Genomic DNA, 26,510 nt, shown 5'->3' on the forward strand with positions numbered 1-26,510 from the left:
TTAGTTCAATATATGTTGCTGAGTAGCAGAAAGTGTTCCTTTAAAGTCTTTTAATATAAATTATGATAACAGGTATTCTGCAGTCCATATGAAGTGCTAGTATATAACCATGGGAAAAATTAAATCATCAGATTATTCTGAATCCTGTATCTGACTGTTCCTATCAATGAGATATATGCCTTATATGCGCAAGCAAAACAAGAAGGAAGCATGTTGCTCAGCTGAGGACACAGGAGCTTTGCTCAGAAGAAATATTTTGGGAAAGTAAATTGATTATCTAGTCTAAAGACAGTCCAATCCACACTTGTGATAAGTGGCAGATGATGATGATGAATTGGTTTACCCACTACTTGACTGACTTGAATGTTTTACCTTATCAGCTCCAAAGAACATGAAATATGAAGTGTGTATTAGAAATGTGATGTTATTCTGTTCCATTATCTGATTATGCAAATGATTTCCCAACATATTGATGAATTAGGGCAGTGTAAAGTCTACTAGAACTGTTCATAGGCTTTGTAGAAAAGTAAAAAACAATTGTGTGATGGTGGTTTTGATTGTGGGGTGGTGGTGTGGTTTTTTTGGGGGGGTGGGTGGGGTTGTTTTGCTTTGTTTAAATGTGAAGGACTTGATTAAAAGTAGATTTCATCAAGAGTTGTAGAAAAAGAGCATTTGCTTGGAAGTTCCAGACAGTCTGACAGGCTAAATGTGAAACTGAAACTGTGTATCGCCTCTTGGAACTTTGTGGGTGTATCATAGGTAGAATGGTGTCTCTGCAAGCATCTGGGCCCTTTCTGTGTGAAGTAACTCAGTTCAGGCGGCTATGTGCTTATTTTGGAATGGTCAGTGATCTGACTGCTACAGCTTACTAGTCAGCTGTCAGACCAAACTTTCAATTATGGTTGAATAAGCTGGTGCAGGTCATCGCTTAGTAATTTTAAGGTACCAACACCACAAAAAAGTGAATTAATTATTTTGTCGTTCTTGGTTGACTTTTGTCATTATTTGGGCAGTAAGCTGTTTTGGAATGCTTTTTTATATGGTTTGCATAAACTGTTACAGCCTTAACCTGGGAGTTCCTTCGTATTAAAGAAATACATCTGGCAACATTTGGGAAAGATGAAATAATGCTAATAATAAATACTAAAAATAGTAACAAAGTGGTTCAAGAGCAGACCTGATGGAGGTATGAGCCCAAGGCTTCAAAAGAGGACAATGAATTCTAATCACTTTACCTGTTTTAATTTTCTGATTGCTGCCTAGGTGTGCTAGGTAGCTGGGGGGGGGTGGGTGTTCCCCTATTTGGGTGTTAAAAAGAAAAAAATTCTTAATATCTGTGTGTATACATTATTTACAGAATGCTTTATATTTCAGCTTCAGTTTTCAGGAGTCTGTTAAACCATCTGTCAATATATTTGATGGCACAAATTTTGATTGTTTTTATGAATACTCTTTTGCGGAAACAAAATGATGTGCTGAAAACAAACTCTTTTTTATTCAATACTAGCACTGTTTTGCTGGAGATAACCTACTTAATGCTTTTTTCCTAAAGTGTTTATGCGTTGCCAATTAAGCCGATTACAGAAAGGACATGCAACAGATGAGTGGTTTCAACTCAGTTCCCATATACCATTGAAGGGTATTGAGCCAGGATCTTTGCGTGTTCGAGCACGATATTCTATGGAGAAGATCATGCCAGAAGAGGAGTACAGTGAGTTTAAAGAGGTATTAAGTTTGTTTCCTCAGTTTTTCTGTCAAAATTTACTTTCTCTGCTGTTTAAGAGTGATTTCAATAACACTAATAGACTTTGCTAAGTAGTATTTGTAGTGACTGTTACATTAGGACAAGTTTCTGAACATTATTCTGGTTTTCTTTCAGCTCATACTCCAGAAAGAGATGCATGTAGTCTATGCCTTATCACATGTTTGTGGACAAGATAGAACACTGTTGGCTGGCATTTTATTGAAGATTTTTCTTCATGAAAAGCTTGAGTCCCTATTGTTACGAACACTAAATGACAGGGAAATAAGCATGGAAGGTACTGTAGTAATTACACTAACATTTACTGAAACACTGGGGAGGGAAGGGCTCCCATGTCTTCGTTTCTGTCTCTTCCCTTAATTACATCATATATGAAACTGTGAACTGTGAACACAGCATATTTTTTCCTCTGCTTTTTGTTGTCTTCTTTTCCCATCTTTTCACTTTATTTTTTTCAGATGAAGCTACCACTTTGTTTCGTGCCACTACTTTAGCAAGTACACTTATGGAGCAATATATGAAAGCCACAGCAACACGTTTTGTTCACCATGCACTGAAAGAAAGTATATTAAAGATAATGGAGAGCAAGCAGTCCTGCGAGGTGATACCTTGAACTATGGGGTTTTTTTAATTTTGATTTGTTGAAATGATGATCTACTAGTTGTTTGCTTTGTAAGCATTTATTAAGCCTTTGGAAATAATTTCAATACCAGAACTGAACTGATTATGAATTTTTTCTAAATGTTAGCTTGAACAATGTTCATAGCATCACTTTTAAATAAGTTTTTTAACTCAGATTTCTTTAAATTATGTATTTATTCTTTAGCAATTGTAGGTTCTTTTTTAGCAGTTACTAAACGGCCTAGCCTAAATAACTTGTGTTAAGCTCCAGATATACTAGAAGTCAATGTCTGAACTTAGTTTCATTTAAAACTCCCTTACATTAACTGCTTGTGTTAGATCCTATTTTTATTTCTAAAACAACCCTCCTAACTTCTGTTTCACTTGGACTTAATTATGGAAAGAGGGGGGATGGTGTTCTCAGAAGACTGGATTAAAAGATATGAAAATATATGTAGTTAAAGAAAGATGGGTGGTTATGGATAGCGTTAAATGCCTGTGCTGTTTAAAGCATACCTTTTCCACATTAGTTTCCTGGCTAGCCCTTGAAGCAGATTTGTAACTTCTGTACAAGTCTGAGATTTGTACAGCAGTAGAATATTTAATTTATTTTGAAATAGTATTCAGTGTGTAATATTATCAAATTATATATGCAGTTCTATTCAAGACAAGAAACTTAATCATTTTCCCTTTTGGTTTTAGTTAAATCCCTCAAAATTAGAAAAAAATGAAGATGTAAGCACTAATTTGGCACATCTACTCAGTATACTTTCAGAATTGGTGGAGAAAATATTCATGGCTGCAGAGATACTGCCTCCGTAAGTTTGCACTCTTCTGTTCAAATTTGTACTTGAAAATTCCTGTTTGTGTGATTTACTTTGCACTGTAAAATGATGTTCTTATTGGTTATCTTATAATAATCAGTCCTAAGACTAATTTTTTTAGGGCTGTTATATGTACAGAGAAAAAAAAATAACACTTGAATGAATTGTGCTTTTTGTACATGTGGAGGGTTGATCTTGGCTGGATGCCAGGTGCCCACCAAGCCACTCTATCATTCCCCCTCCTCAGCTGGACAGGGGAGAGAAAATATAACAAAAAGTTTGTGGGTCGAGATAAGGACAGGGAGATCACTCCTGGCGTGGGGTCCTCCACAGGCTGCAGGTGGATATCTGCTTCGCTGTTAAACTCCATGGGCTGCAGGGGGACACTCTGAGGCACAGGGGTCATGGGTGGCAAGGTGTGTATTAGAACTTGGACAGGTACCTAGAGCATTTCCCCTTGGCAGTGGTATGGGACTTGAAACCTGAACAGGCATGGAATGCTATCGAAGTGGCAGAACACTTGAAGAAATGATGCCTTGTCTATATGAGAGACACAACTTCTAGCACTGTGTTGGGGCTGCTCTACCCCTACTGAACTTCTGTTCAGCTGTCGTACACCAGCACTCTGGTGATAATGGACTGGACAGAGATTGAGGCACCGACTGTGGAAAAAACTGACCTGCCAGCTCTGGTGCTCTGAAGAGAATCTCTCTTCCTCCCTGACCCTACAGGACAGTGAAGAAACTGTCCCAACAGTTCCAGCAACTTGAAGAGAATATCTTTCTCCTTACCCCTACAGTCTGGTGTCTCAGCTATCCAGAGTGCGGTAGGAAATCAGCCTTTCTCTGCTCAAGGGAAAGGGAACTATGGATGCATACCATGTGCCACCCTGTGGTTCTAGCTCTGCAACCACAGGGAAGACATGAAGAAATGGGGCATTGAACCTACTTCAAACCTAGAAGACCACATATGTGAATTACAAGGAAAGGAAAAAACCAAAAAACCAAAAAAACCAAAAAAGCTCCATCCAGAGATTACTGTTCCGGTTACTGTTGAGCAATTCCCCAGACACAGCAGAAGGGCTGATTCTCCTGATCCTAATGAAGGGACTTCTGGACTGCAATTACAGGAGTTGGGTAATGAATACTCCAACCAAGAAGAGAGAGATCCTTCCTCTGCCTGCGCAGAAGAAAGGGACAATGAGTTTTATTGGACTGTGTGGATTCGATGGCCTGGCACATCAGACCCATGGGAGTATAAGGCTTTGGTGGACATGGGTGCACAGTGTACCCTAATGCCATTAGAGTCCAAGGGGATGGAACCCATCTGGGTCAAGATTAAAGAGAACACAGGGGCAGCTGATGTTACAGTGGGGGTCTGCTACAGGCCACCTGACCAGGACGACAAAGCGGATGAGACCCTCTATAAACAGATAGGAGCAGCACTGCATTCACAGACTGTGCTCCTCATGGGAAACTTCAACCACCCCAATATCTGTTGAAGGGAGAACACAGCATGGCACAAGAAATCCAGGAAGTTCTTGGAATGTGTTGATGAAAACTTTCTTCAAATGGTAGAAGAGCCAACGAGGAGAGGAGCCATGCTGGACCTTGTCCTTACCAACAAGGAGGGGCTGGTGGGGAATGTGAAGCTCGAGGGTAGCCTTGGCTGCACTGATAATGTTGTCTTATTCAATATATTCATCAACGAATTGGATGAGGGGACAGAGTGGACCCTCAGCAAGTTCACTGATGACACAAAACTGCTGTGAAGGGACTGTGCCATGTAGATAAGTCCATACCAGAGCAGGTATGCCCCCAAAGGGACTGCAGCCCATGGAGTATCCATGCTGCAGCAAGAGCAAGGGATGTAGTTCAGTACAATGTTAAACTCTATAGCCTGGTCCAAAAGGACCAGGGGTGGAGATTGTAATGGATATATGTTTAAACTGTTGTAACCTATTGAGTTGCATGTTATAGGAAAGTTGTATGCTTTAAGAAGTACTATAACAGGAACCACCCAAACTAATGGTGGATGAGCTTTACAAGAAGCCGGGCAAGTGCAGCAGTGACCCAACCTGAGCTGGCTTTGGTGCCCAATAACTCCATGCAACACACCACCTCTCCTGTCCTGAGTGACCATCATAACAGATGGAGCCCAAAGTCATGGAATAAATGAACTCAGTGGACAATTTATGGACACTTCATGGGGGGGCCCATAGACTAAGGGAATTATATCTGTATGTATACTAAAGGATTGGAAGGGGGTGGGGGTGGTTAATGAGGATGTACTGGATAGTGTAGGACCTAAGCATGATGCAAATGGTATGGAATAAGGGGTGGAGATTTGTACTTGTTTTGGCTGGGATGGAGTTAATTTTCTTCATAGCAGCCTGTATGGTGCTGTGTTTTAGATTTGTGACTAAAACAGTGTTGATAACACACCCATGTTTTGGCAGAATGATGCTTTCACAGTGTTGAGGGTTGTTTTTTCTCTCCCCATTCTTCCCCCCCCTCCCCCCAGCAAGTAGGCTGGAGGTGCACAAGAAGTTGGGAGGGAATATAGCTGGGACAGCTGACCCCAACTTACCAAAGGGATATTCCATATGATATGACATAGTGCTCAGCAATAAAGCTGCAGGGAAAAAAGGATGAAGGGGGGTGTTTGAAGTTACGGCCTTTGTCTTCCCAAGTAGCCCTTACGTGTGATGGAGCCTTGCTTTCCTGGAGATGGCTGAACACCTGCCTGCTGATGGGAAGTAGTGAATGAATTGCTTGTTTTGCTTTGCTTGTGTGTGCAGATTTTGCTTTACCTATTAAACTGTCTTTATGTTGGCCCATGAGTTTTTCTTACTTTTGCCCTTCTGATTCTCTTCCCTATCCTGCTGAGAAGTGAGCAAGTTACTGGGTGGGGGCTTAGCTGCTGGCCGGGTTCAACCCACCACAGAATAGCACAGAAGTTTCTTTTTTGTCAGCGATGGCAAGGTTAGCATTAAAAGCTTCATTCTTTTAAGTATAGCACATTTTCTCAAGTATAAGTATCTCAACATTTTCTGAAATATAAGAGTGCTCCCATTTTTTGATAGGAGAGGACTATTGCTTAACTACTTTTAAACACCTAACTTTTATTTATAGATGCACGAATTGTTATTCATTCAGTTAAAAAGTGGGAAAAACCCATGGAAAAAAGCCACCAAACCATCATTTTTTTTCATTTTTTAAAAGGAAACACTACCTAAGAAATAATATTATAAAACATTTCATGTACATGTGAATAAGCAGAATTTTACCTGCACAAATAGAATAGTGTATTAGTCAAGGATTTTCTTTGCCATTTGTAAATGGACTGTTATAGCAGATTTTAAATTAAAGGTTATGTCTGAATTATAAACCTAGTGTTGATAACAGTTCTGCATTAAGCAGGAGATTGGACTAGATCCTTTCTGACCAGCTTTTTTATCAGTGAAGATTTTAATGAAATGATTAATTAGCTATTATTTTTACAGGACATTGAGATATATTTATGGATGCTTGCAGAAGTCTGTTCAAAACAAGTGGCCAGCTAATACCACAATGAGAACAAGAGTTGTTAGGTAAGGTACTTGTCACTTTATTCTATGCTGAAAATAACCTTTTAACATCTTATTACTGTCATACTTCAGTGTGCTTATCTATTTTTTTTCTTTTAGTGCCAAAACTTTATAGTACTTCTATAGGTTACAAGAATATTTAAGATTATCATGGTACTGGAGCATGATATCCCAATTAAGGATTGAGAGCTTGCTAGATTCTTAGTCATGCTGTTGGAGCCTCGCTAGAGGTGTAGTATAGAGTTCAGTATAGCTATACTTAATACCTTTAACTTTGAATTTACTTGTATTTTGTTAAGTTTTACAAACTAATCTAAAATATTGATTTCCTTTTTCATGTTGGTAAAGAGAAAAAGTTCTCTCAAAGTGATAGTTAACCTTTGTGATACCTCTGGAGAGCAGTGACCTCTGAAGATGATGTTCCTGTCATATGCCATCTGGGAGGACTGTGCCTTATCCAGGGACTCCTATGTAGTGTGTGTTAATTATTGGAAAAATGTAATACATGCTAAGATGAATGTCTTTAAAACGCAGACTTAACATGCTAAGGAAACTAACACCTACTCAGAAAGGTGATTGGACTGTCATTAGATTCCACTAAGGTACTATCTGCATTGGAATATATAGTTCTCTGCATCAGTGAAGACTCCCAGTGCTGATCAGTCAGAATAAACACACGGTGTTCATTTCTGAAAATAAGTACTTCTGTGCTGTCCCTCCCAGTTTTGTTTCATTTCTCTGTTCCAGCTCAATCATTCCAGAGCCTCTGTAAAAATGTTGCAGGCTACTGAACCTGGCTCTTCTGAACTGGCACTGAGTACAAAAACTCCGGTCTGCATTCATAAATCAATTGAATAAATAGTTCTTCCTTTAACACTATGTTGTCATTTAACCCCAGCCAGCAACTAGGACCACACAGCCACTCACTCACTTCCCCCCCCCTACCCAGTAGGGTAGGGAGAAAATGGAGAAAAGGAGCAGGGAATAAAACCTCGTGGGTTGAGATAGACAGTTTAATAGAACAGTAACGGAAGAGGAAAATAATAATAATAACAGCAACAACAATAGTAAAAGAATATACAAAATAAAGTGATTCAATACAAGTCGCTCTCACCACCCAATGATCGGTTGCCCAGCCCATCCCAAGCAGCAATCGCAGATTCCTGCCCCCTCGGCCAACCCCCATTTATATGCTGAGCATGATGTCTATGGTATGGAATATTCCTTTGGCCAGCTTGTTCTGTCTATGCTCCCTCTCAGCTTCTATGGGAAGCTGAAAAAGTTCTTGACTAATGTAAACATTACTTAGCAACAACTAAACCAATATGTGTTATCAACATTATTCTCATACTAAATCTCAAACACAGTAGCTACTAGAAAGAAAATTAACTCTATCCCAGCTGAAACCAGGACACACTATCAGTTGCCAGTGCAGGTCAAAAAAATCTTTGACACTGTTGTTCTAAATGATACTGAGGGTTTAAAGGTGTCAAAGCCCACATCCCTTCTACATTTGCTTTACCTTTTTTTGCAAGCCTAGTTTGCCGGTAGACCAATATCTGGCACTGATATGATTTGCTGAGGTTAATCTCCCATTGAACAGTGTCTTCCAGATGATTTGTCATTGGCTCTTGTTTATCACTTTGGCTGGAGACAGAAATTAAGATATGGGAGCCCTTCCTTCCCCAGAGTTTCAGTAAATGTTAGTGTAATTAGTACAGTACCTTCCATGCTGTCATTTAGTGTTTGGAACAATAGGGACTCAACAGTGCTCTGCAGGGGTTTTGCCTTCAAATTGAGGCTGCTCTTATCAGAGGTGTTGGGGCTAGCCTGTTGGAAGGGTGTAGAACTTAGAAGCAAATACCATGTCTCTTTTGTTCCTCCCCATCTCCAGAGAGAGCCATGTGGCTCTCCTTAAGTGGATACAGCTGACATTCAGAATTTTCCTGGCATCTCTGTTGGATACTATAAATATTTGGTCCCTTTCTCTTATCATCTTAGCCTTCTTAAGTGGATACTTGTGACTTGTCTCCAGAGTACAGGTTTTTTTGCAGCCTCCAGTGAAGAATATTATATTTTATTGCACTGTTTTTGGTCCAAGAATGATTAGATATTCAGAGACAAGTGTATAGTTTTTAAGTGTCTGGGTAGTTGCCCTTCTATATAATTCAGAAAGTGCTGCCACTTCTGTCTCATTGTAAAAATCCATGCATAGGTATTGACTCATTCTTAATTTAGACAGCTTGACCAGTGTAAGAAGCACCAAATCTTCAAAGAGAGGAGAGGAAGAGATAAAGAGATTTAGGAGTTTAGAACAAGGACTAAACTACTTTAATGAAAATATTAATAATGAAATAATAAATATTAAAAAGAAGAAAAATAATTTTAAAAAAGGTAAAAAAAGAAGGTATGCAGTGTATACAAAACCGTATCAAGCTCCCAGGATGACGATCACATCACCAGCAGGCACAAGGGAAAGTCCCAGACTGGACTCAGCAACGGACAGGAGCTGGATTCCAGATCTGGAGTCAGGAATGCACAGATTGGGATCAAAGGCAAACGAACAGACAGGGTCCTCCTCAGACGTCAGCCACTGAAGAAAGAGACTTGACCCTTTGATCCCTCAGCTTTTATACTGAGCATGGGGCAGATGGGATGGAATACCCTGTTGGTCAGTTTTGGCTCACCTGTCCTGTCCGCTCCTCCCCACAGGTGGGACCCCTCTATGCTCACCCTTCAACAGGGCATATAGCAAAGGTAGCTGACTGTGGTTGTTATAGCAATAAGTATAAGCAAGGGCCTCTGTGCATACCATTCCTTGGTATAATCAGGTCTTATCACTGTGAGAGTGAACAGTTTCTGAACAATATGCTGTTAATTTCAGAGTTTAGTTAGTTAGAAGAGGCCCAGCTAAAAAGTAAAATTACTGAACAGAAAATTGGTTCTGTTTTACCTCAAACCAGGACAGGTTCATACCCCAGTTGTCTTCAACTACAGGCCATCTACAAGAGAAAATTGATGTATGTACCATGACTTCAAAATTATTTACTTCCTCATAGCTTTAAGTTCATCTCATAGAAAATAATTTTGTTTCATGCTGGGCCAGGAGTGTTTTGTCAGCCCATAATCCATGGTTCCTGGAGAAATAGGAAATTTCTATAACAGTATCTGTTGGAATTCAAGTGTCTTGGACACATGAAAAGTGTGTTAACCTAACTGCTACATGTGTCACTTCCAATTTATAATGGGCAATGCCATCACTGTATACTTAACAAGCAAGGTAGTGCAAGGTCCACTTCCATTCTTTGGTATCGCTGTAGGGAAAAAAGTGTCTGCTGGTAGTGTCCACACACTATGAACAAAATGAGAGGTGAGTTAGATTGCTTTAGTTGGTCCATATGTCTCTTCATTTTATAGCAGTCTTTCAGAATTATGGTTGACCTGAGATGGACTTTTTTACTTCAGCTGTCAACAGAAAGTTAGATTTTTCTCATGCTAAACTGAAGGCTATTTTGGGTTTCTGTTTAATAAGTTCCTAGTTCTGCAGTCAAACTGAGCGCTTTTCCATAGCTTTCTAGATTGTCTGGGTGGCAGCAATTACTTCTGTGAGGAAAGTAGCTGATCCAGTATTATTCTTCTAGGATAATAGTGTACTGTTATCAGGATATGGATCAGTTCAAGCTGAACTAAGGCCATGTTGCTGCCAAAAGAGAGGTTCCATTCTGATTATGCGCTCTTGCTCTCCTTATGTTGGCTTGGGGAAGCGAGTGGCTGCAGGATGAATTACTTGCTGTAGTAGACAGTGGAACACTTGTGGGAGGCGGAGAGGAAGTGCTCCTCCTTTATAAAGCCAGTGTGGTCTTAGAATACAGGCTTCAGTATGGCTTTACAGTTAAGCTTTTCCCAGGTGGTTTCAGAGGTTTACCTTAATTGGGAAATCAATATGCCTGGTTTTATTTCAGTTTTTATCATAGCTGAAATCATAACAAGACATTCTTAATTAACAAACATATTCATGGAGTGCAAGCTGGTTGTTTGTCATCTGTCTCACAAAGATTTCCACACTGACTTAAATGCTTAAAGACTACATAATTTTACATTAATTCTTTAACATTATTATTGAAAAAAATACATGTTTTTCCATTTCAGTGGCTTTGTTTTTCTTCGACTGATTTGTCCTGCTATTCTGAACCCAAGGATGTTTAATATCATCTCAGGTGAGTATGCTTCAGACTGAATTCATACTTTATGTAGTAATAGGCATGAACTTACTTTAGTGCCCAATTTAGCAAAATATGAAGTCTTTTGAACACTGTGTCCAAAGTCATGTTATTGACTTTCTTCCTAAGGCAGCCAGCATATGGTTTTCACCCTCAAAGGTTAGACAGTGTTTATTCCCAGTCTTGTAAAAAAAAAAACATAACAGTGAATCTTACAGAAAAGTGGTGTTTCATAAAGAAAATTGTTGTGGGTTAACCCTGGTGGGGTGGGCAGATAAAGCACCACACAGTCGTTTGCTCACTTCCCTCCTCACCCTCAGTGGGATGGGGGAAGAGGAAAAGAAGAATAAAAACAAGAGAACTTGGGGGGATAAATGGAACAAAACAAAACAAGTGATGCAAAGGCAATCACATCACCTCCCATGGGTAGACTGATGCCCAGCCAGTTCCTGAGCAAAAGATGGCTAACACCCGTAAACCCCCCTCTTTTCCCTTTTATTGCTGAGCATGACGTTGTATGTTATGGAATATCTCTTTGGTTAGTTTGGGTCATCTGCTCGGCTGTGTCACCTCCCAGCCCATTGTGCACCCCCCAATCTATTCACCGGGGAGGCAGAGTGAGAAACAGAGGCAGCCTTGATGCTATGTAAACACCGTTCAGCAAAAGCTTTAACATTAGTGTGTTATCAGTACTGTTTTGGTCAAAAATCTAAAACAGCACCATATGAGCTGCTATGAAGAAAATTAACTCTACCCTAGCCAGGCCTCCTCAGCAGGAGGACTCCTCACACTCTTCCCCTGTTCCAGCATGGGGTCCCTCCCAAAGGAGAAAGTCCTTCACAAACTTCTCTGACATGGGTCCTTCCCATGGGCTGCAGCTCTTCATGAACTGCTCCACCGTGGGTCCTTTCCATAGGGTGCAGTCCTTCAGGAACAGACTGTTCCAGTGTGGGTCCCCCACAGGGTCACAAGTCCTGCCAGCAAACCTGCTCCAGCATGGGCTCCTCTCTCCAGGGCTTCACAGGTCCTGCCAGGAGCCTGCTCCAGCATGAGCTTCCCATGGGATCACCGCTTTCTTCGGGGGCTTCCACCTGCTCCAGCGTGGGGTCCTCCACAAGCTGCAGGTGGATATTTGCTCCATTGTTAACCTCCATGGGTTGCAGGGGGGCAACCTGCGTCACCATGGACCATGGACTGTAGGGGAATCTCTGCTCTGGTGCCTGGAGCACCTCCTCCCCCTCCTTCTTCACTGACCTTGGTGTCTGCAGGGTTGTTTCTCTCACATACTCTCACTCCTCTCCTCCTGCTGCTCTTCTGCAGCACTTGGTTGTTTTTTTTCCCTTTCTTAAGTATGTTATCACAGAGGTGCTACCACTGTTGCTGGTTGACCCAGCCCTGGCCAGCGGTGGGTCTGTCTTGGAGCCATCTGGCATTGGCTCTATCAATCAGACATGGGGGAAGCTTCTATCAGCTTCTCACAGAAGCCACCCCTGCAGCCCCCCGCTACCAAAACCTTGCCACGCAAACCCTTGTGGGAGGAAGAAAAGAAAGGCATAAACTACTGGTGGGAAAACTGTAGTACTAAAATATTGGGACGTGTGAGTTCCGCAGTTTTAAAAAGTTTGCATGTGTTATACTTCATCTTTTTGTCATCATCACCCTTCCTTTTTTTCTTTTTTGTTTTGGCAAAGATCATCCCAACCTAGATGGAATTTGGTTTGCACTGGCTGTTGTTTTTCCTCCTTCCCTCCCTAACACCTTCTCATTTTTACCTGTAAAATGGTGGTTTGGAAATAGGAAGAAATCAGAAATCATTTGTGTCAGAAACCCTTTGGGGAAAAATTTTTTCCTTTTTTGCCTTTATAGGCAGCTTTTCAAACAATGTAGCAAGTTTTCTGTCCTCCCTCCTTAAGCTATGCTAAATGAGAAGGCCTGAGTCAGTCCAAAAGTTCCTTTTCTCCCTTTAACAATTTTCATACACACTTGGAAAGCATTTAAGAACCATGGCCCTGTATATGGTGATCCTTTCTTTAGTATTTTTATTGTCTTCAGATTTGTGAGTTACATTTTTTCTAACTTGGGGACTGCATTGAGACCACTATGTCTTTAGCTGTAAATTGAGTTGTTATCCATAAATTTGTGTAATCCCTTTTAAGCTTGTCTGTAAGTGTTAGTCTTGCTTAGAAGTTCAGATAATATTCTTCACTTTTGCTAAGGTAAATTTATGGACCAATTATAGGGCTGTTAGAGCTGTTTTAAAAAAAAAAAAAAAAAAAAAGGGGGCTCTCTTTCTTTTGGAGCAAAGCTTCTAACATACTTCCTTGCTGTAATGGGGCAGAAAGGGGGAAGAGAAATATTCTGAAGGCTGGGTGTATAGAGTTCTGTTTCAGTAGCAACGTGCCTATCCTGTTACCGCAACAACTGTTCTCAAAAATCTTTACTGAAAAAGTTAAGTCCTTTTTTTCAACCTTCTTAGTTTACACTTAGTTTAATACACTTCTTTGGATCAATTCTCTTCACCTGAACTTCCCCATTCTAAGGCTAGTAATGTTTTCCAGCACTGCTTCTTCAAAGGGATGTACAGTACTAAGCACTAGATGCTATGAACACATGAGATTAGTTGTATGACAAATGCCTCAGTCTAAGCTCGAGCTATGCCTAAAAAGTTGGAACTTATTATTTAATTAATTGCAATGCTGAGCGGGAAAGGGGGCAGAAAGACAGAAGATCAAAACATACAGATAGACAGTGAAGAGTCTATAGCATTCTTATGAAGCACCATGAAATTTAGAGTTTATATACTAAACATGTCAATTTTGGAACATTTAAATGGCCTGTAAGTGGAAAACCAGATTTGACCATAACTATTTAAAAAAAAACAACAAAAACCCCTATGCTTAATAATAATCTCTTAGTCAGTTAAAACAGCTTTTGCCAACAAGTGTTTGTACCAGGAATTTCTAGCATTTGATTTGTGCAGTAAATAACTATACTTTCATGGAAATACAAGCCATGATTGCATGCAATGTTAGTCTATTTTCCTGGTACTCGTAATTTAAAGTATAACTTGCATAACAATGCAGAACCTACTTATGTGGGTATATGCAAATAAGGAAAAGGATAAACTTAATTATTTTATTAGATTCTAACAACAAATCTTCCTTTTAACAGAGCTGTTCAATTTTTCTGAAAAGGCTTTTCATTTAATTCATAAAACTTTTGTTAACATTAGGCTTCTGAGGAACACTTTATTTTGATTACTTTGTTCTGTAAGCAACAAGTACAGAAAGGCAGATATGCATATTAATATTTTTTGTGGACATAATTACTAAAAACAACAAAAGTTTGCTTGATCATGAGATTTTTTTCCACATGCAGTTCTGTTACAGCATTCAAAGTATTAAATTCCATGATAAATAACAAATTGTAGAAGAGCTTAAGTTTCATGTGACTACTGGAAGTTTTAAATGAAATGGCCAGTAACTCTCTATTTTGTATTCCTATCAGATTCTCCTTCCCCTACTGCTGCAAGAACGCTGACGCTGGTTGCCAAGTCCGTGCAGAATTTAGCAAATCTGGTTGAATTTGGAGCTAAGGTGAATATAATTTTACACAGAACAGTCTAGGACTGTGTTTCCTATACTTCTCAATGTCCCTGTTTAATACAGACAAAAATCTGTTGCTGTTTTCTTGTGCAAATCGTAATGTGTGACCTGGGTGTCTTCATCAGCAAGGAGGCCTTGTTCCTTGTTGTACCATGCTATGAGAACAGATAAACTCAGACATTTGTTCCAAAGACAACAGTGGAAGTATGTGGACTGTTTTTTCTGTCTGTCAATGACCAAAAGGGTAGCAGCCATACTCTACTATGCATAGAATATCTCAAGTTGGAAGGGACCCATAAGGATCATCAAGTCCAACTCCCTGTTCCTCACAGGACTACCTAATACTAAACCATATGACTAAGAGTGTCGTCCAGACGCTCCTGGAACTCATACAGGCTTGGTGCCCTGACTGCTTCCCTGGGGAGGCTGTTCCAGTGACCGACCACCCTCTCAGCAAAGAACCTTTTCCTGACGTCCAACCTGAACTTCCCCTGGTGCAGATTCATTCCTTGTGTCCTATTGCTGGTCGCCAGAGAGAGGAGATCAGCGCCTCCCCCGCTGCTGTCCCCCTTGAGGAAGTTGTAGACTGTGATCAGGTCACCCCTCAGCCTTCTCTTCTCCAAGCTGAACAAACCAAGTGACCTCAGTTGCTCCTCGTAAGTTGTGCCCTCCAGGCCTTTCACCATCTTGGTCGCCCTCCTCTGGACGCACTCTAATAGTTTGATGTCCATCTTATACTGAGGCACCCAAAACTGCACACAGTACTTGAGGTGGGGCCGCACCAGTGCAGTGTACAGTGGGACAATCACCTCCCTTGACTGGCTAGCTATGCTGTGCTTGATGTACCTCAAGACACAGTCAGCCCTTTTGGCTGCCAGGGCACACTGTTGACTTATATTCAACTTGCCATCAATCCAGATTCCCAGATCTCTTTCCGCAGGGCTGCTCTCCAGCATCTCATCCCACAATTTGTACATATAACCAGGATTACCCCATCCCAGGTGGAGAATCCTGCACTTGGTCTTCTTAAATTTCATACAGTTGGTGACTGCCCAGCTCTGTAGTCTATCCAGATCTCTCTACCCTTGAGGGAAGCCACAGCTACTCCTAGTTTAGTATCATTGGCAAGCTTACTTAATCATAGAATCATAGAATCATAGAATGATTCGGGTTGGAAGGGACCTTAAAGATCACCGAGTTCCAACCCCCCTGCCATGGGCAGGGACACCTCCACTAGACCAGGTTGCTCAAAGACCATCCAACCTGGCCTTGAACACCTCCAGGGAAAGAGCATCCACAACTTCTCTGCACAACCTGTTCCAGTGCCTCACCACCCTCACAGTAAAGAATTTCTTCCTGACACCTAATCTAAATCTCCCCTCTTTCAGTTTAAAACCGTTACCCCTTGTCCTATCGCTACACTCCCTCATAAAGAGTCCCCCCCCCCCATCTCTCCTGTAGGACCCCTTTAGGTACTGGAAGGGGCTATAAGGTCTTCCCAGAGCCTTCTCTTCTCCAGGCTGAACAACCCCAACTCTCTCAGCCTGTCCTCACAGGGAAGGTGCTCCAGCCCTCTGATCATCTTTGTGGCCCTCTGCTGGACTCATTCCAACAGGTCTATGTCCTTCCTGTGCTGAAGACTCCAAAGCTGGACACAGTACTCCAGGTGGGGTCTCACCAGAGCGGAGTAGAGGGGCAGAATCACCTCCCTCAACCTGCTGACCACGCTTCTTTTGATGCAGCCCAGGATGCAGTTGGCTTTCTGGGACGCCAGTGCACATTGCTGGCTCATGTTGAGCTTCTCGTCCACCAACATCCCCAAGTCCTTCTCCTCAGGGCTGCTCTCAATTCATTCTCCGCCCAACCTGTATTTGTGCCTGGGATTGCCGTGACACAGGTGCAGGACCTTGCACTTGGCCTGGTTGAACCTCATGAGGTTTGCATGGGCCCACTCCCACTTCTCAAGCCTGTCCAGGTCCCTCTGGAGGGCATCCCTTCCCTCCAGTGCGTTGAATGTGCCACACAGCTTGGTGTCGTCGGCAAACTTGCTGAGGGTGCACTCAATCCTGCTGTCCATGTCTCCGACAAAGATATTAAACAGTACTGGTCCCAGTACTGACCTCTGAGGAATGCCACTTGTCACTGGTTTCCACTTGGATAGCGAGCCATTGACTGCAACCCTTTGAGAGCAGTCATCCAGCCAGTTTCTCATCCACCGAGTGGTCCATCCATCAAATCCATGTCTCTCCAGTTTAGAGACCAGAATGACATGCGGGACAGTGTCAAATGCTTTGCATAAGTCCAGGTAGATGATATTTGTTGCTCTCCCCTTATCTACCAATGCTGTAGCGCCTTCGTAGAAGGCCGCCAAATTTGTCAGGCATGACTTGCCCTTGGTGAAGCCATGTTGGCTGTCACCAATCACTGCCTTATTTTCCATGTGCCTTAGCAGATTTTCCAGGAGGATCTGCTCCATGATCTTGCCGGGCACAGAGGTGAGACTGACCGGGCTGTAGTTCCCTGGGTCTTCCTTTTCTCCCTTTTTGAAAATGGGGGTTATGTTTCCCCTTTTCCAGTCAGCGGGAACTTCACCGGACTGCCACGACTTTTCAAATATCATGGAAAGTGGCACAGCAAATTCATCTGCCAGCTTCCTCAGGACCCGTGGATGGATTTCATCAAGTCCCATGGACTTATGTACCTTCAGGTTCCTTAGAAGGTCTTGAACCTGGTCTTCTCCTACAGTGGGTGGTTCTTCATTCTCACAGCCCCTGCTTTCGCTTGGTCTTTGAACTTGGGAGGTGTGAGGAGAGGGGTTGGCAGTGAAGACCGAGGCAAAAAAGTTGAGAACCTCAGCCTTCTCCTCATCTGCTGTTACCAGTTTGCCATTCTTGCTCATCATGGGGGGGTATGCTTTCTTTAACCTTCCTTTTCTGATTGACATACCTGTAGAAGCCTTTCTTGTTATTCTTAGCATCCCATACATTCGATTCCTCCATCCAGATCATTTATAAAAACATTAAAGACCACTGGCCGTAAAATTGAGCCCTGAGGAACCCCACTGGTGACTGGCTGCCAGCCTGATGTAACCCCATTTACTATAACCCTTTGAGCCCAAACCATCAGCTAATTGCTCACCCAGTTTATTATGGGCACCCAGTCTAGCTGTGTGCTGGACATTTTATCCAGAAGGATATTGTGAGAAACAGTATCAAAAGCTTTCCTAAAATGTAAAAACACCACATCTACTGGCTTCCCTTGGTCAATTAGATGGGTGTTGGAGTTGGAGAAGTGGGAGAGGAGAGGCAGGCACCCATCCCTTCACAAAGAAAACATCTATGTGATTATAAAATGGGTACATTTTCTTTACGAATATCCATATTAAAAAGACAACTGAGAAATGCTAGAGTAGAAATCTGTGATTAGAAGGAATCTGTTCAAGAAGGATGTATCATCTGCCTTAAGTAGATGATGGGAGCCTTTTTGCATTTCCATTGATTATTTGATGTCAAAATGGGGAGACATCTTTTGGTAATATTAGCATGTCTTTGTACAGAACCTTGAAATACATTCCACACCCATATTCTTTTATATACTATATGTAATAATTCACTTTCAAACTGAGACCAATTAGGACTAAACTTCCAGCCTGAATATAGAGTATTTTAATTCTGAAACAAATGAACAACTACCAACCTCTGGCTTCCCCCTTACACACACACACTTTTCCTCTACTTATTTCTTAGACTGTTTTTTTTCTGTTGGTACAGCATTTTGAAACATCCCTTTTATTTGTACTCATTTTCATATTGCTTGACATATTTTTGTAAATCAGTTTTACAAGTTGCACCGAAAAGCCTCAGCTTTTTATAAAGTTTCTATTGCATCATTAAAAGAATGCCATCAAAAATTGGTCTGTTCTGGTTCTCAAGTCGCAACATGGTTGAACAATAAAAATCTGTTGACTTAAGCATAATGAAAGAAAGCAAGTTCAGGCTGCCATTATACAGCCATTTGTCTGATACTCACAACTTGGAATGCTTACATGCATTAACGAAAGAACAATGAAGAGGGCACTTATGTCCTGATGTTACCTCTGAGAATGTTTTCTCCATTATTTAGCTGCAATGAAAAAAAAGAAGTCCAGCTTCAATATTTCAGAAATGTAAAATTTTATGTCACACTGCATATATATAAACAATTTCAGAATCCGTCTGGAATATAAAGAAGTGTAATCTTTTGATTGGTTGTACACCAGTCATTATAAATTCACTTGAAAAAATAAAATCCCTCCAGATGACACATTTGTGTTCTGCAGTGTCATTTGTCTCTGATTACGATGTGTTCACTTCAGGTATGACTATTAAATTGGTACTGATTTGTTCTAATAAATACTTTTTAAAATTACTAGGAGCCATATATGGAGGGGGTAAATCCATTCATCAAGAGTAACAAACATCGCATGATCATGTTCTTAGATGAACTTGGGGTAAGTGGTTTAAAAAAAAATTATTGAAAGTTGTATAGCAACATTGTAAATTAAAATTCTTTACAGTTCTTGTTAACTAGCTCAAAAATGCATCAGCTTCCACACAATCTTGAATGCTTGTTACTGAAAATTTTTTCTTATGTATGTTTAGGAACATTTAGGGCTTTTGGCCGAAAATACCATTTTTAAAAAAAAAATTTTAAAACAAAAAATTCTTATGTGTAATTTGTCATATGGTTTTGACCCGAGATTGAAAAAATTGAAGTTTTAAGAAATATGTTCAATTTTAGTTATACATTACCAAATGTCTCACTGCATGAATTCTAGATATTGTAGTTTAAAAGAAAATAATAATTGCAGTTCAGTTTGAAACTGTTACTGTTTTGTGTATGATAGCTATAACAAGAGTTAGGAGCTCATGTATGTATATATGTATATGATTAAACCAAGAATTTGTTTTAAATATGAAGATGAATGAAATGTGACTAGCTTCCTGAATTGATCCATTAAAAGTGACCTAGAAGACATCTCAGACTATTTTGATAATCTATAACAATGAGTGTTTTGAAGTGTGTTATTCAGGTGGATTGTCATATGTCACCTTTTTCTGATTAAACAGCAACTTCTGCATATTATGATATACTGTTTTTTTCTTTAAATGGCAGATTATGCATGAAGACTCAGAAAACTGTTAGGTTTTAAAATAACTGATTAATCTACTGTTTTAATTACATTATTTTATTAGTGGATTTACTGACTTGATAGTTTGGGGTTTTTTTTTGGTGTCCATTTTTACTGCTGCTATTGTCTGATAATAATTTTTGTCTCATAGATAATAATTGTCTCTCATAATTTTTGTTAAAGAATGTTCCTGAGCTTCCAGACACTACAGAGCACTCTAGAACTGACTTATCCCGTTATCTGGCAGCCTTGCATGAAATGTGTGTGGCACATTCAGATGAACTTCGGACACTCAGTAATGAGCGAGGTGTAATGCAGGTAAACTACAATTGTTTAACAAAAATCACAGGTACAGATAACACGTCTTGAGTTATTGCTTAATATTGTGATTCTTTTGTAATTTTTCTGTCCAGCAGTATGAGCGATAAATAATATGGAAATTTCACTAGGAGGTTGCTAGTTGTAAAGGTAAAGAAGCTCAAAACTATGAACTAAGTATTTATACAACAAAACCAAAGATGTTTTAAGGCAGTAGGTTGGGTTTTGGTGTTCTGTTTTGGGTTTTTTGCTTTTGTTTTTTTTGCTTTTTTTGTTTAGCTTTCAGGTGAAGTTTTTTAGTTTCTAGAGGAAGCCTAAATTCAAGAAATTACTGTCTCCTGACAGGCCCTAGTTTTAGGACCTAGTTCTTTTAATTGAGAACTAAATAATTTAATTTACTTTTCTTAGCTTTCTATCACTACTTCATTTCTGCTTCTTGATTTATTACATTTGTAAACAAACACGGCAAACTTCTCTAGCAAACACTATAAATTAATGTTCTGTTCCAACTATTAAACTTCTATACAGTTTTTATGAAAACTTTTTAAGAGGAAAAAAAATCACATGACTTCATGCATTGTCTCAAAATACTGCAGAAGTAATATACTTGCCTATGGTCTACTAATTATGATGAACTTCAAGTCAACAATTCTACTTATTGCACAATAATATGTTTTGATATGCTTGACTAGTATATTCTGCTGTGCAGGAGATAATTTAAGTAGTCTTCCCTTTTTAATGCTAATGATTTGGGGGCAGAGGCAGTCGTATTATAGAAAGCCTTCTTGTTTAGAGATGGTCTTAAATTCAATCAGTATCAGCTTAAACTATTTATTTAATGACTCATTTTTGAAGAGGTAGTTTTTAAAATAGTTTCTACTTTAATTATTTCAAAATAACTTCTAATCAGATTTCTTATTATTCTCATGGTTTAAAGACTGGTCTTCCTATATCCTTACTCTTTGAAGGCCTTAGTTTAAACCCAGGTAGATGATAAATCTATATTTCTTTCTCCTGGCAGCAGATGTTACTCAAATAATGCATTTTTCAGCTGTAATCTTTTTTAAATAAGAGGATTTCTGGGAACTCTTGTGGTGATTTTGAAAAAGGTGAAAATATATTTGTATTTAACAATTTTTGGCAGAAAAAAGCTCAAGGAATTAAAAATGAGATAATGCTTCATTATTGCAATTCAGAACTAATCCAGTTTAATAACTACTACAATTTACCTCTTCAGTGGCATATGAGGGAAAAAACATCAATCATGTTCAATTTCATAATTCACTTACAGCTACTGCTAGTCTTGACAAAGCAAAAATGATGGCTAGACTGGCAAGACAGGATAGAAGTTTTCAGTACTAAATATGTATTGCTTAAGGGATATAATTTATTTCACAAGGCTTGTATCTGAAGTACTTAATGATTACTGATGTGATACTGTTTCCTCAATACACTTATATTTGTACTTCAGAGGAGTAATTTCTCCTCAGGGGTTTCAATAAAGAAAAATCTTGAATGTTTTTCCCCTTTTACTCCTGTAAGTGCCCTAATGGTTCAGGATGACCCTGTTGTAATTGAACATAGTTCTACTATAATGAAAAAATGATTGAACTCCTGACAGTGCATTAGCAATAGAATTTCTCAGCCTGTTTTATGTGTATGTTCAGTTGCATTTGGTTTAGTTTAATGACCAAGTTTTCAGAAAGTTAAAAGAGGGTAGTTCTACCTGTGCAGAAGTGAATTGTATTATCACCTTTTTTTTTTTGTCACCAGACTTTTATTTTTAATTTTCTCAGCCCAGTTCTGCACTTTCACATGGGGAAAATACCTGAGAATGGATTTTTGGTTTACAGATTATTGTTACAGATGGGAGAACTCTCTTTCATTTTGAAACTCTCAGGTTAAGTTGGCAAGACTTAATGGGTCTCCATGGGTGCAGATTATTTTCATATTGATGCTTTACAGTTGCCTTTTGAAGTAATGTCTTAGTGACTAGGGAATTGGGGTTTACAATGGTGTGGTGTCTGTGTGTGAGGGGGTAAATATATTTTAAACTACCTAATTCTATGTCTGATAGGTTAGTGTTGAAGATGCTTCTCAAGCAAGATGGATTTTGTTTTTTTTCTAGTTGCTAATGTAGGGTTGTACTGGGTTTTTGTTTTGTTTTGTTTTTTTCTACAGCATGTTCTTAAGAAGCTGTTGGCTATTACAGAACTGCTTCAACAAAAACAAAATCAGTATTCAGTGTCTAATAACATCAGGTAGCAGCCCTCTACCTGAATTCTGCATGGATCCAGCATGTCTAACATGGCAACTCACACAAGTATCACTTTTTTTGCTCTTGCCAAAAATAGCACACCCTGTCACATTCCCAGTGATGTGTGAACTATGCAAAAAGAAAACAAAGATTCTGTTAGTGAATGATTGTACCAGCAGCTTTTTTAACTATCTGTGCAGGATGTTTGAATTTTTTTCCACTTGGAACCAGTTTTTACAGCCTCTGAGCCTTGGTGTACAGTTTACCTTCTGCAAAGAAAATGCTGTGACTGTCTTGAACTTTGAAAATGATTTTCAACGCCTGCAATTGCCAAAGTTTTTCTGTCTTGTTGGAAAAGACTTATCAATGGACAATGAAAGAAATGCATTGTTTTGACAGCTACATGTAACTGCATAACATTTCTTACTGCAATTTCTGACTGGTTACAATTATTATGACTTTGGAAATTGTAAATACAAGATCAAGTGGTTGAAACAAAGTTTGATGGTTATGATAAGAACAATCTTTCCTGTATACTTTCCTGTATACCATGCTGTTTCTCTTGTTGGAATCATGTCAAAAGAATATGCAGAAGGGATCTTGTCAGCTTTATTCTTTAATGTGCCGCTGATTCAGTCTAAATAATTCTTCCATCAAGGATTGTGTATCCATCCAGGTAAATCACAATGCTTTTGTAAAATGTTTACAACAGTGAATAATTAGAATTCAGTAAATTTATTATCACTATCAGACATGTGTGCATCCATTAAACCATTTTATAAAATATGTATTGGTTGGTCTTGTGTGTAATGTATGGCTACCATGAATCTTATTTTTAAACCTGAAAAGTTAAGTTTTTAAAATAATCAAGCTGCTGATAGGCTCTTTATGGAAACTGGCTAATTTTGGGTGCAAGTAATAGAACATTGTAAAAATGAAATTTGGATAACAGATATGGTTGGCTACTTATCTACTATGTATAGAATGCATTGATAAAAATGACTATAGGTAAATCTCAAAGTTGCATTTAGGTATGTATGTTGTCCCAAATATGGGTTCTTTTAACCTGGTAGGCAAAAAGCCGATATACACACAGATGTCAGATATTTATTTCATTTGTGCAAAGATGGGTGCTAGGTGGTTCATCCACAAAGCTAGCATGCCTTGGGTTGGCACACGGTAAGCATTTATATGTTTTCGAGAAATGGTTAAACAACAGTTATCAGTATTTTCTAGTTACCCTTAGCCATCCTCATTCCCATTGATTCTTGCTGTGCCTCGTCTCTACTTAAAGTCACAGTGTCCTCTCTTTTTACTTGGAGTGCTCCGTGAGGAGGGGGCTTTTCTTAGTAGGGGGCTTTCCCTACCCAAGGGTAGGTTTTTTACTATGTTAATTAGGATAGTTCACTCATAGTTCAAGTGGCTTCTTCTTTGCCCTTGCTAGCAGTTCTGTTCCCTTTGAGTTTATCTTGGTATTCCCTTATTTTGGCTAATTTATGGTATCCTCCTGTTCTTTCTCCAGGGCCACATCTTGCTAACTATTTACAGTGGATAATTGTACCCTTCTAGTATTTCTCCAACATGTATATTAAAAAAATGACACCACTACTTATTTCCTATGACAATGTGTGAAAATTAATGTTGTAGTTTACTCCCCACCAGCAGCTTCAGCACCACACAGCTATTTGCTCACTCCCCCCACCCCCCAAAAAAACCCCAAAACAACACAGGGGAGAGAATAGGAAGAGCAAAAGCAAGAGAACTCGGAGGTTGAGAGGCTGAGAAAGGAAAGATGAAGAAAAACAGAAGTGATGCAAAGACAATCACTCACCACCTCCCAGAAGTAGACTGATGTCCAGCCAGTCTCTGAACAACAGCTACCTTCCTCCCCCCAAAAAACCCCTTCCCTCCACTTTTATTGCTGAGCATGACATTATATGGAATGGAATATCCCTTTGGACAGTTCAGGTCAGCTGTCCCAGCTGTGTCCCCTCCAAACTTCTTGCTCACTCCTCAGCCCCAGTGGGGCAGAGAGGAAAAAACAGAAAGCCTGGACACTGTGCTAACACTGTTCAGCAATAGCCAAAACACTGGTGTGTTGTCAAGATTGTTATAGTCACAAAACACAGGATCATATGGGCTGCTATGAAGAAAGTTAACTCCATCCCAGCCAAAACCAGTAAAATGAAATACTTTGACCTAGCTTTGGATAGCATATAACTACTTAAAGTTTTGTATTTTTTTTTAATTATGCTCAGTAGTCCTCATGTACATTAGTCACAATAATCTAATCTGAGATTATAGCTGCAGGATCAGAAGATGCAGCAACAGGTTAAGTCACACAACTGTGATTATGTTCCATACTGTAGATGCTGCGGTCTCTTTTTAGCAGCACATTTGAGAAAAATGTTGGGAATGCTGAAAATGTTATAAACAAGGTCGTTTTCTTTCAAGTTCAATGACAAGCTTGGGAAGAAGGCAGCACATCCTGCTCTAAAGCACTTAAGGTTCTGTTAATATTCTATGAACCTTAAGCACTGTCCTCAGGGACGAAGAAACTCTTGGAAGAGCTCTCAATTCCCATATGTAGGAAATTGGTGAAGGAAGGCAGGAGACCAACATGGCTCAGTAAGGACCTCCTGGTCAAAATAAAGTGTAAGAAGGAAATGCACAGGCAGTAGAGGCAGGGACGTATACGCCAGAAAGAATATAGGGACACTGCCCAGATGTGTAGGGATGTGATCAGGAAAGCTAAGGCACAGCTGGAGCTGAACTTTGCAAGGGATGCAAAGAATAATAAGGGCTTCTAAAGGTATGTTTGCCAAAAAAGGAAGATTAAAGAAAAGGTACCCCCCTGATAAATGAGACGAGAACTAGTGACAACTGACACAGGGAAGGCTGAGGTACTCAACAATTTTTTTTACTTCAGTTTTCAATGGTAATCTCTTCCCAAATCTCTCATGCCCTTGAACCTTAGGGCAGGGACTGGGGGAATTAAGTCCTTCCCATCATAGGAGAAGATCAGGTTTGAGACCACCTGAGGAACCTGAACATACAGAAGTCCATGGGACCTGATGAGATGCATCCCAGGGTCCTGAGGGAACTGGCAGACATAGTTCCTAATCCACTCTCCATGGTATTTGAAAAGTCATGGCAGTCAGGTGAAGTCCCCAGTGACTGGAAAAAGGGAAACATTGCACCCATTTTTAAAAAGGGTAGAAAGGAGGACCCTGGGAACTACCAAACAGTAAGCCTCACCTCTGTGCCTGGGAAGATCATGGAACAGCTCCTCATGGAAGATGTTACAGTCATTGCTTCACCAAGGGCAAGTCCTGCCTGACCAACCTAGAGACCTTCTATGATGAAGTGACTGGATCAGTGGACAAGGGAAGAGCTACAGATGTCATCTACCTGGATTTCTGCAAGGCCTTTGATGCAGTCCCCCAAAACACTCTGACCTCTAAAATGGAGAGATATGGGTTTGATGGATGGACTCTTAGATGCATAAGGAATTGGCTGGATGGCCGCATCCAAAGACTTACACTCAATGGCTCAATGTTCAAGTGGAAACCAGCAATGAGTGGTGTCCCTCAAGGGTCCGTACTGAGACCAATACTACTCAATATCTTCATCAGCGACATAGACAGTGGGATTGAGTGCACCCTCAGCAAGTTTGCAGATGACACCAAGCTGAGTGGTGCAGTTGATTTGCTCGAAGGAAGGGATGCCATCCAGAGGGACCTTGACAGGCTTGAGGAGTGGGCCCATGGGAACCTCATGAGATTCAACAAGGCCAAGTGCAAGGTCTTGCTCCTGGGTCAGGGCAATCCCCAGCATCAATACTGACTGAGGGATGAATGGATTGAGAGTAGCCCTAAAGAGAAGGACTTGGGGCTACTGGTGGATGAAAAGTTGGACATGAGCCAGCAATGTGCACTTCCAGCCCAGAAAGCTAACGGTGGCCAGCAGGTCGAGGGAGGTTATTCTACCCCTCTACTCTTCATTCATGAGACCCCACCTGGAGTACTGTGTCCAGTTCTGGGGTCCACAGGACAAGAAAGACATTGACCTGTTAAAGCAAATCCAGAGGAGGGTCACGAAAATTATCAGAGGGTTTGAACACCTCTGCTGTGAAGATAGGCTG

General features: G+C 40.2%; 1 protein-coding gene across 3 annotated transcripts in view; it reads left to right on the top strand.

Moving 5' to 3' along the window:
* The window catches only part of LOC141476553 (ras GTPase-activating protein 1), a 94,909-nt gene extending 72,535 nt beyond the window's left edge, over positions 1-22,374 (top strand). For all 3 annotated transcript variants that reach the window (XM_074165236.1, XM_074165238.1, XM_074165237.1), the window contains 10 exons: positions 1,553-1,725; positions 1,880-2,039; positions 2,221-2,363; positions 3,086-3,201; positions 6,713-6,799; positions 10,946-11,013; positions 14,524-14,612; positions 19,033-19,110; positions 19,975-20,109; positions 22,291-22,374. In XM_074165236.1, coding sequence (XP_074021337.1) covers positions 1,553-1,725; positions 1,880-2,039; positions 2,221-2,363; positions 3,086-3,201; positions 6,713-6,799; positions 10,946-11,013; positions 14,524-14,612; positions 19,033-19,110; positions 19,975-20,109; positions 22,291-22,374 — 1,133 coding nt within the window. The remainder of the gene's footprint in view (positions 1-1,552; positions 1,726-1,879; positions 2,040-2,220; positions 2,364-3,085; positions 3,202-6,712; positions 6,800-10,945; positions 11,014-14,523; positions 14,613-19,032; positions 19,111-19,974; positions 20,110-22,290) is intronic.
* Positions 22,375-26,510: the final 4,136 nt, after the last annotated feature.

Source organism: Numenius arquata, chromosome W (genome assembly GCF_964106895.1).
Source record: "Numenius arquata chromosome W, bNumArq3.hap1.1, whole genome shotgun sequence".
Classification (NCBI taxonomy): domain Eukaryota; kingdom Metazoa; phylum Chordata; class Aves; order Charadriiformes; family Scolopacidae; genus Numenius; species Numenius arquata.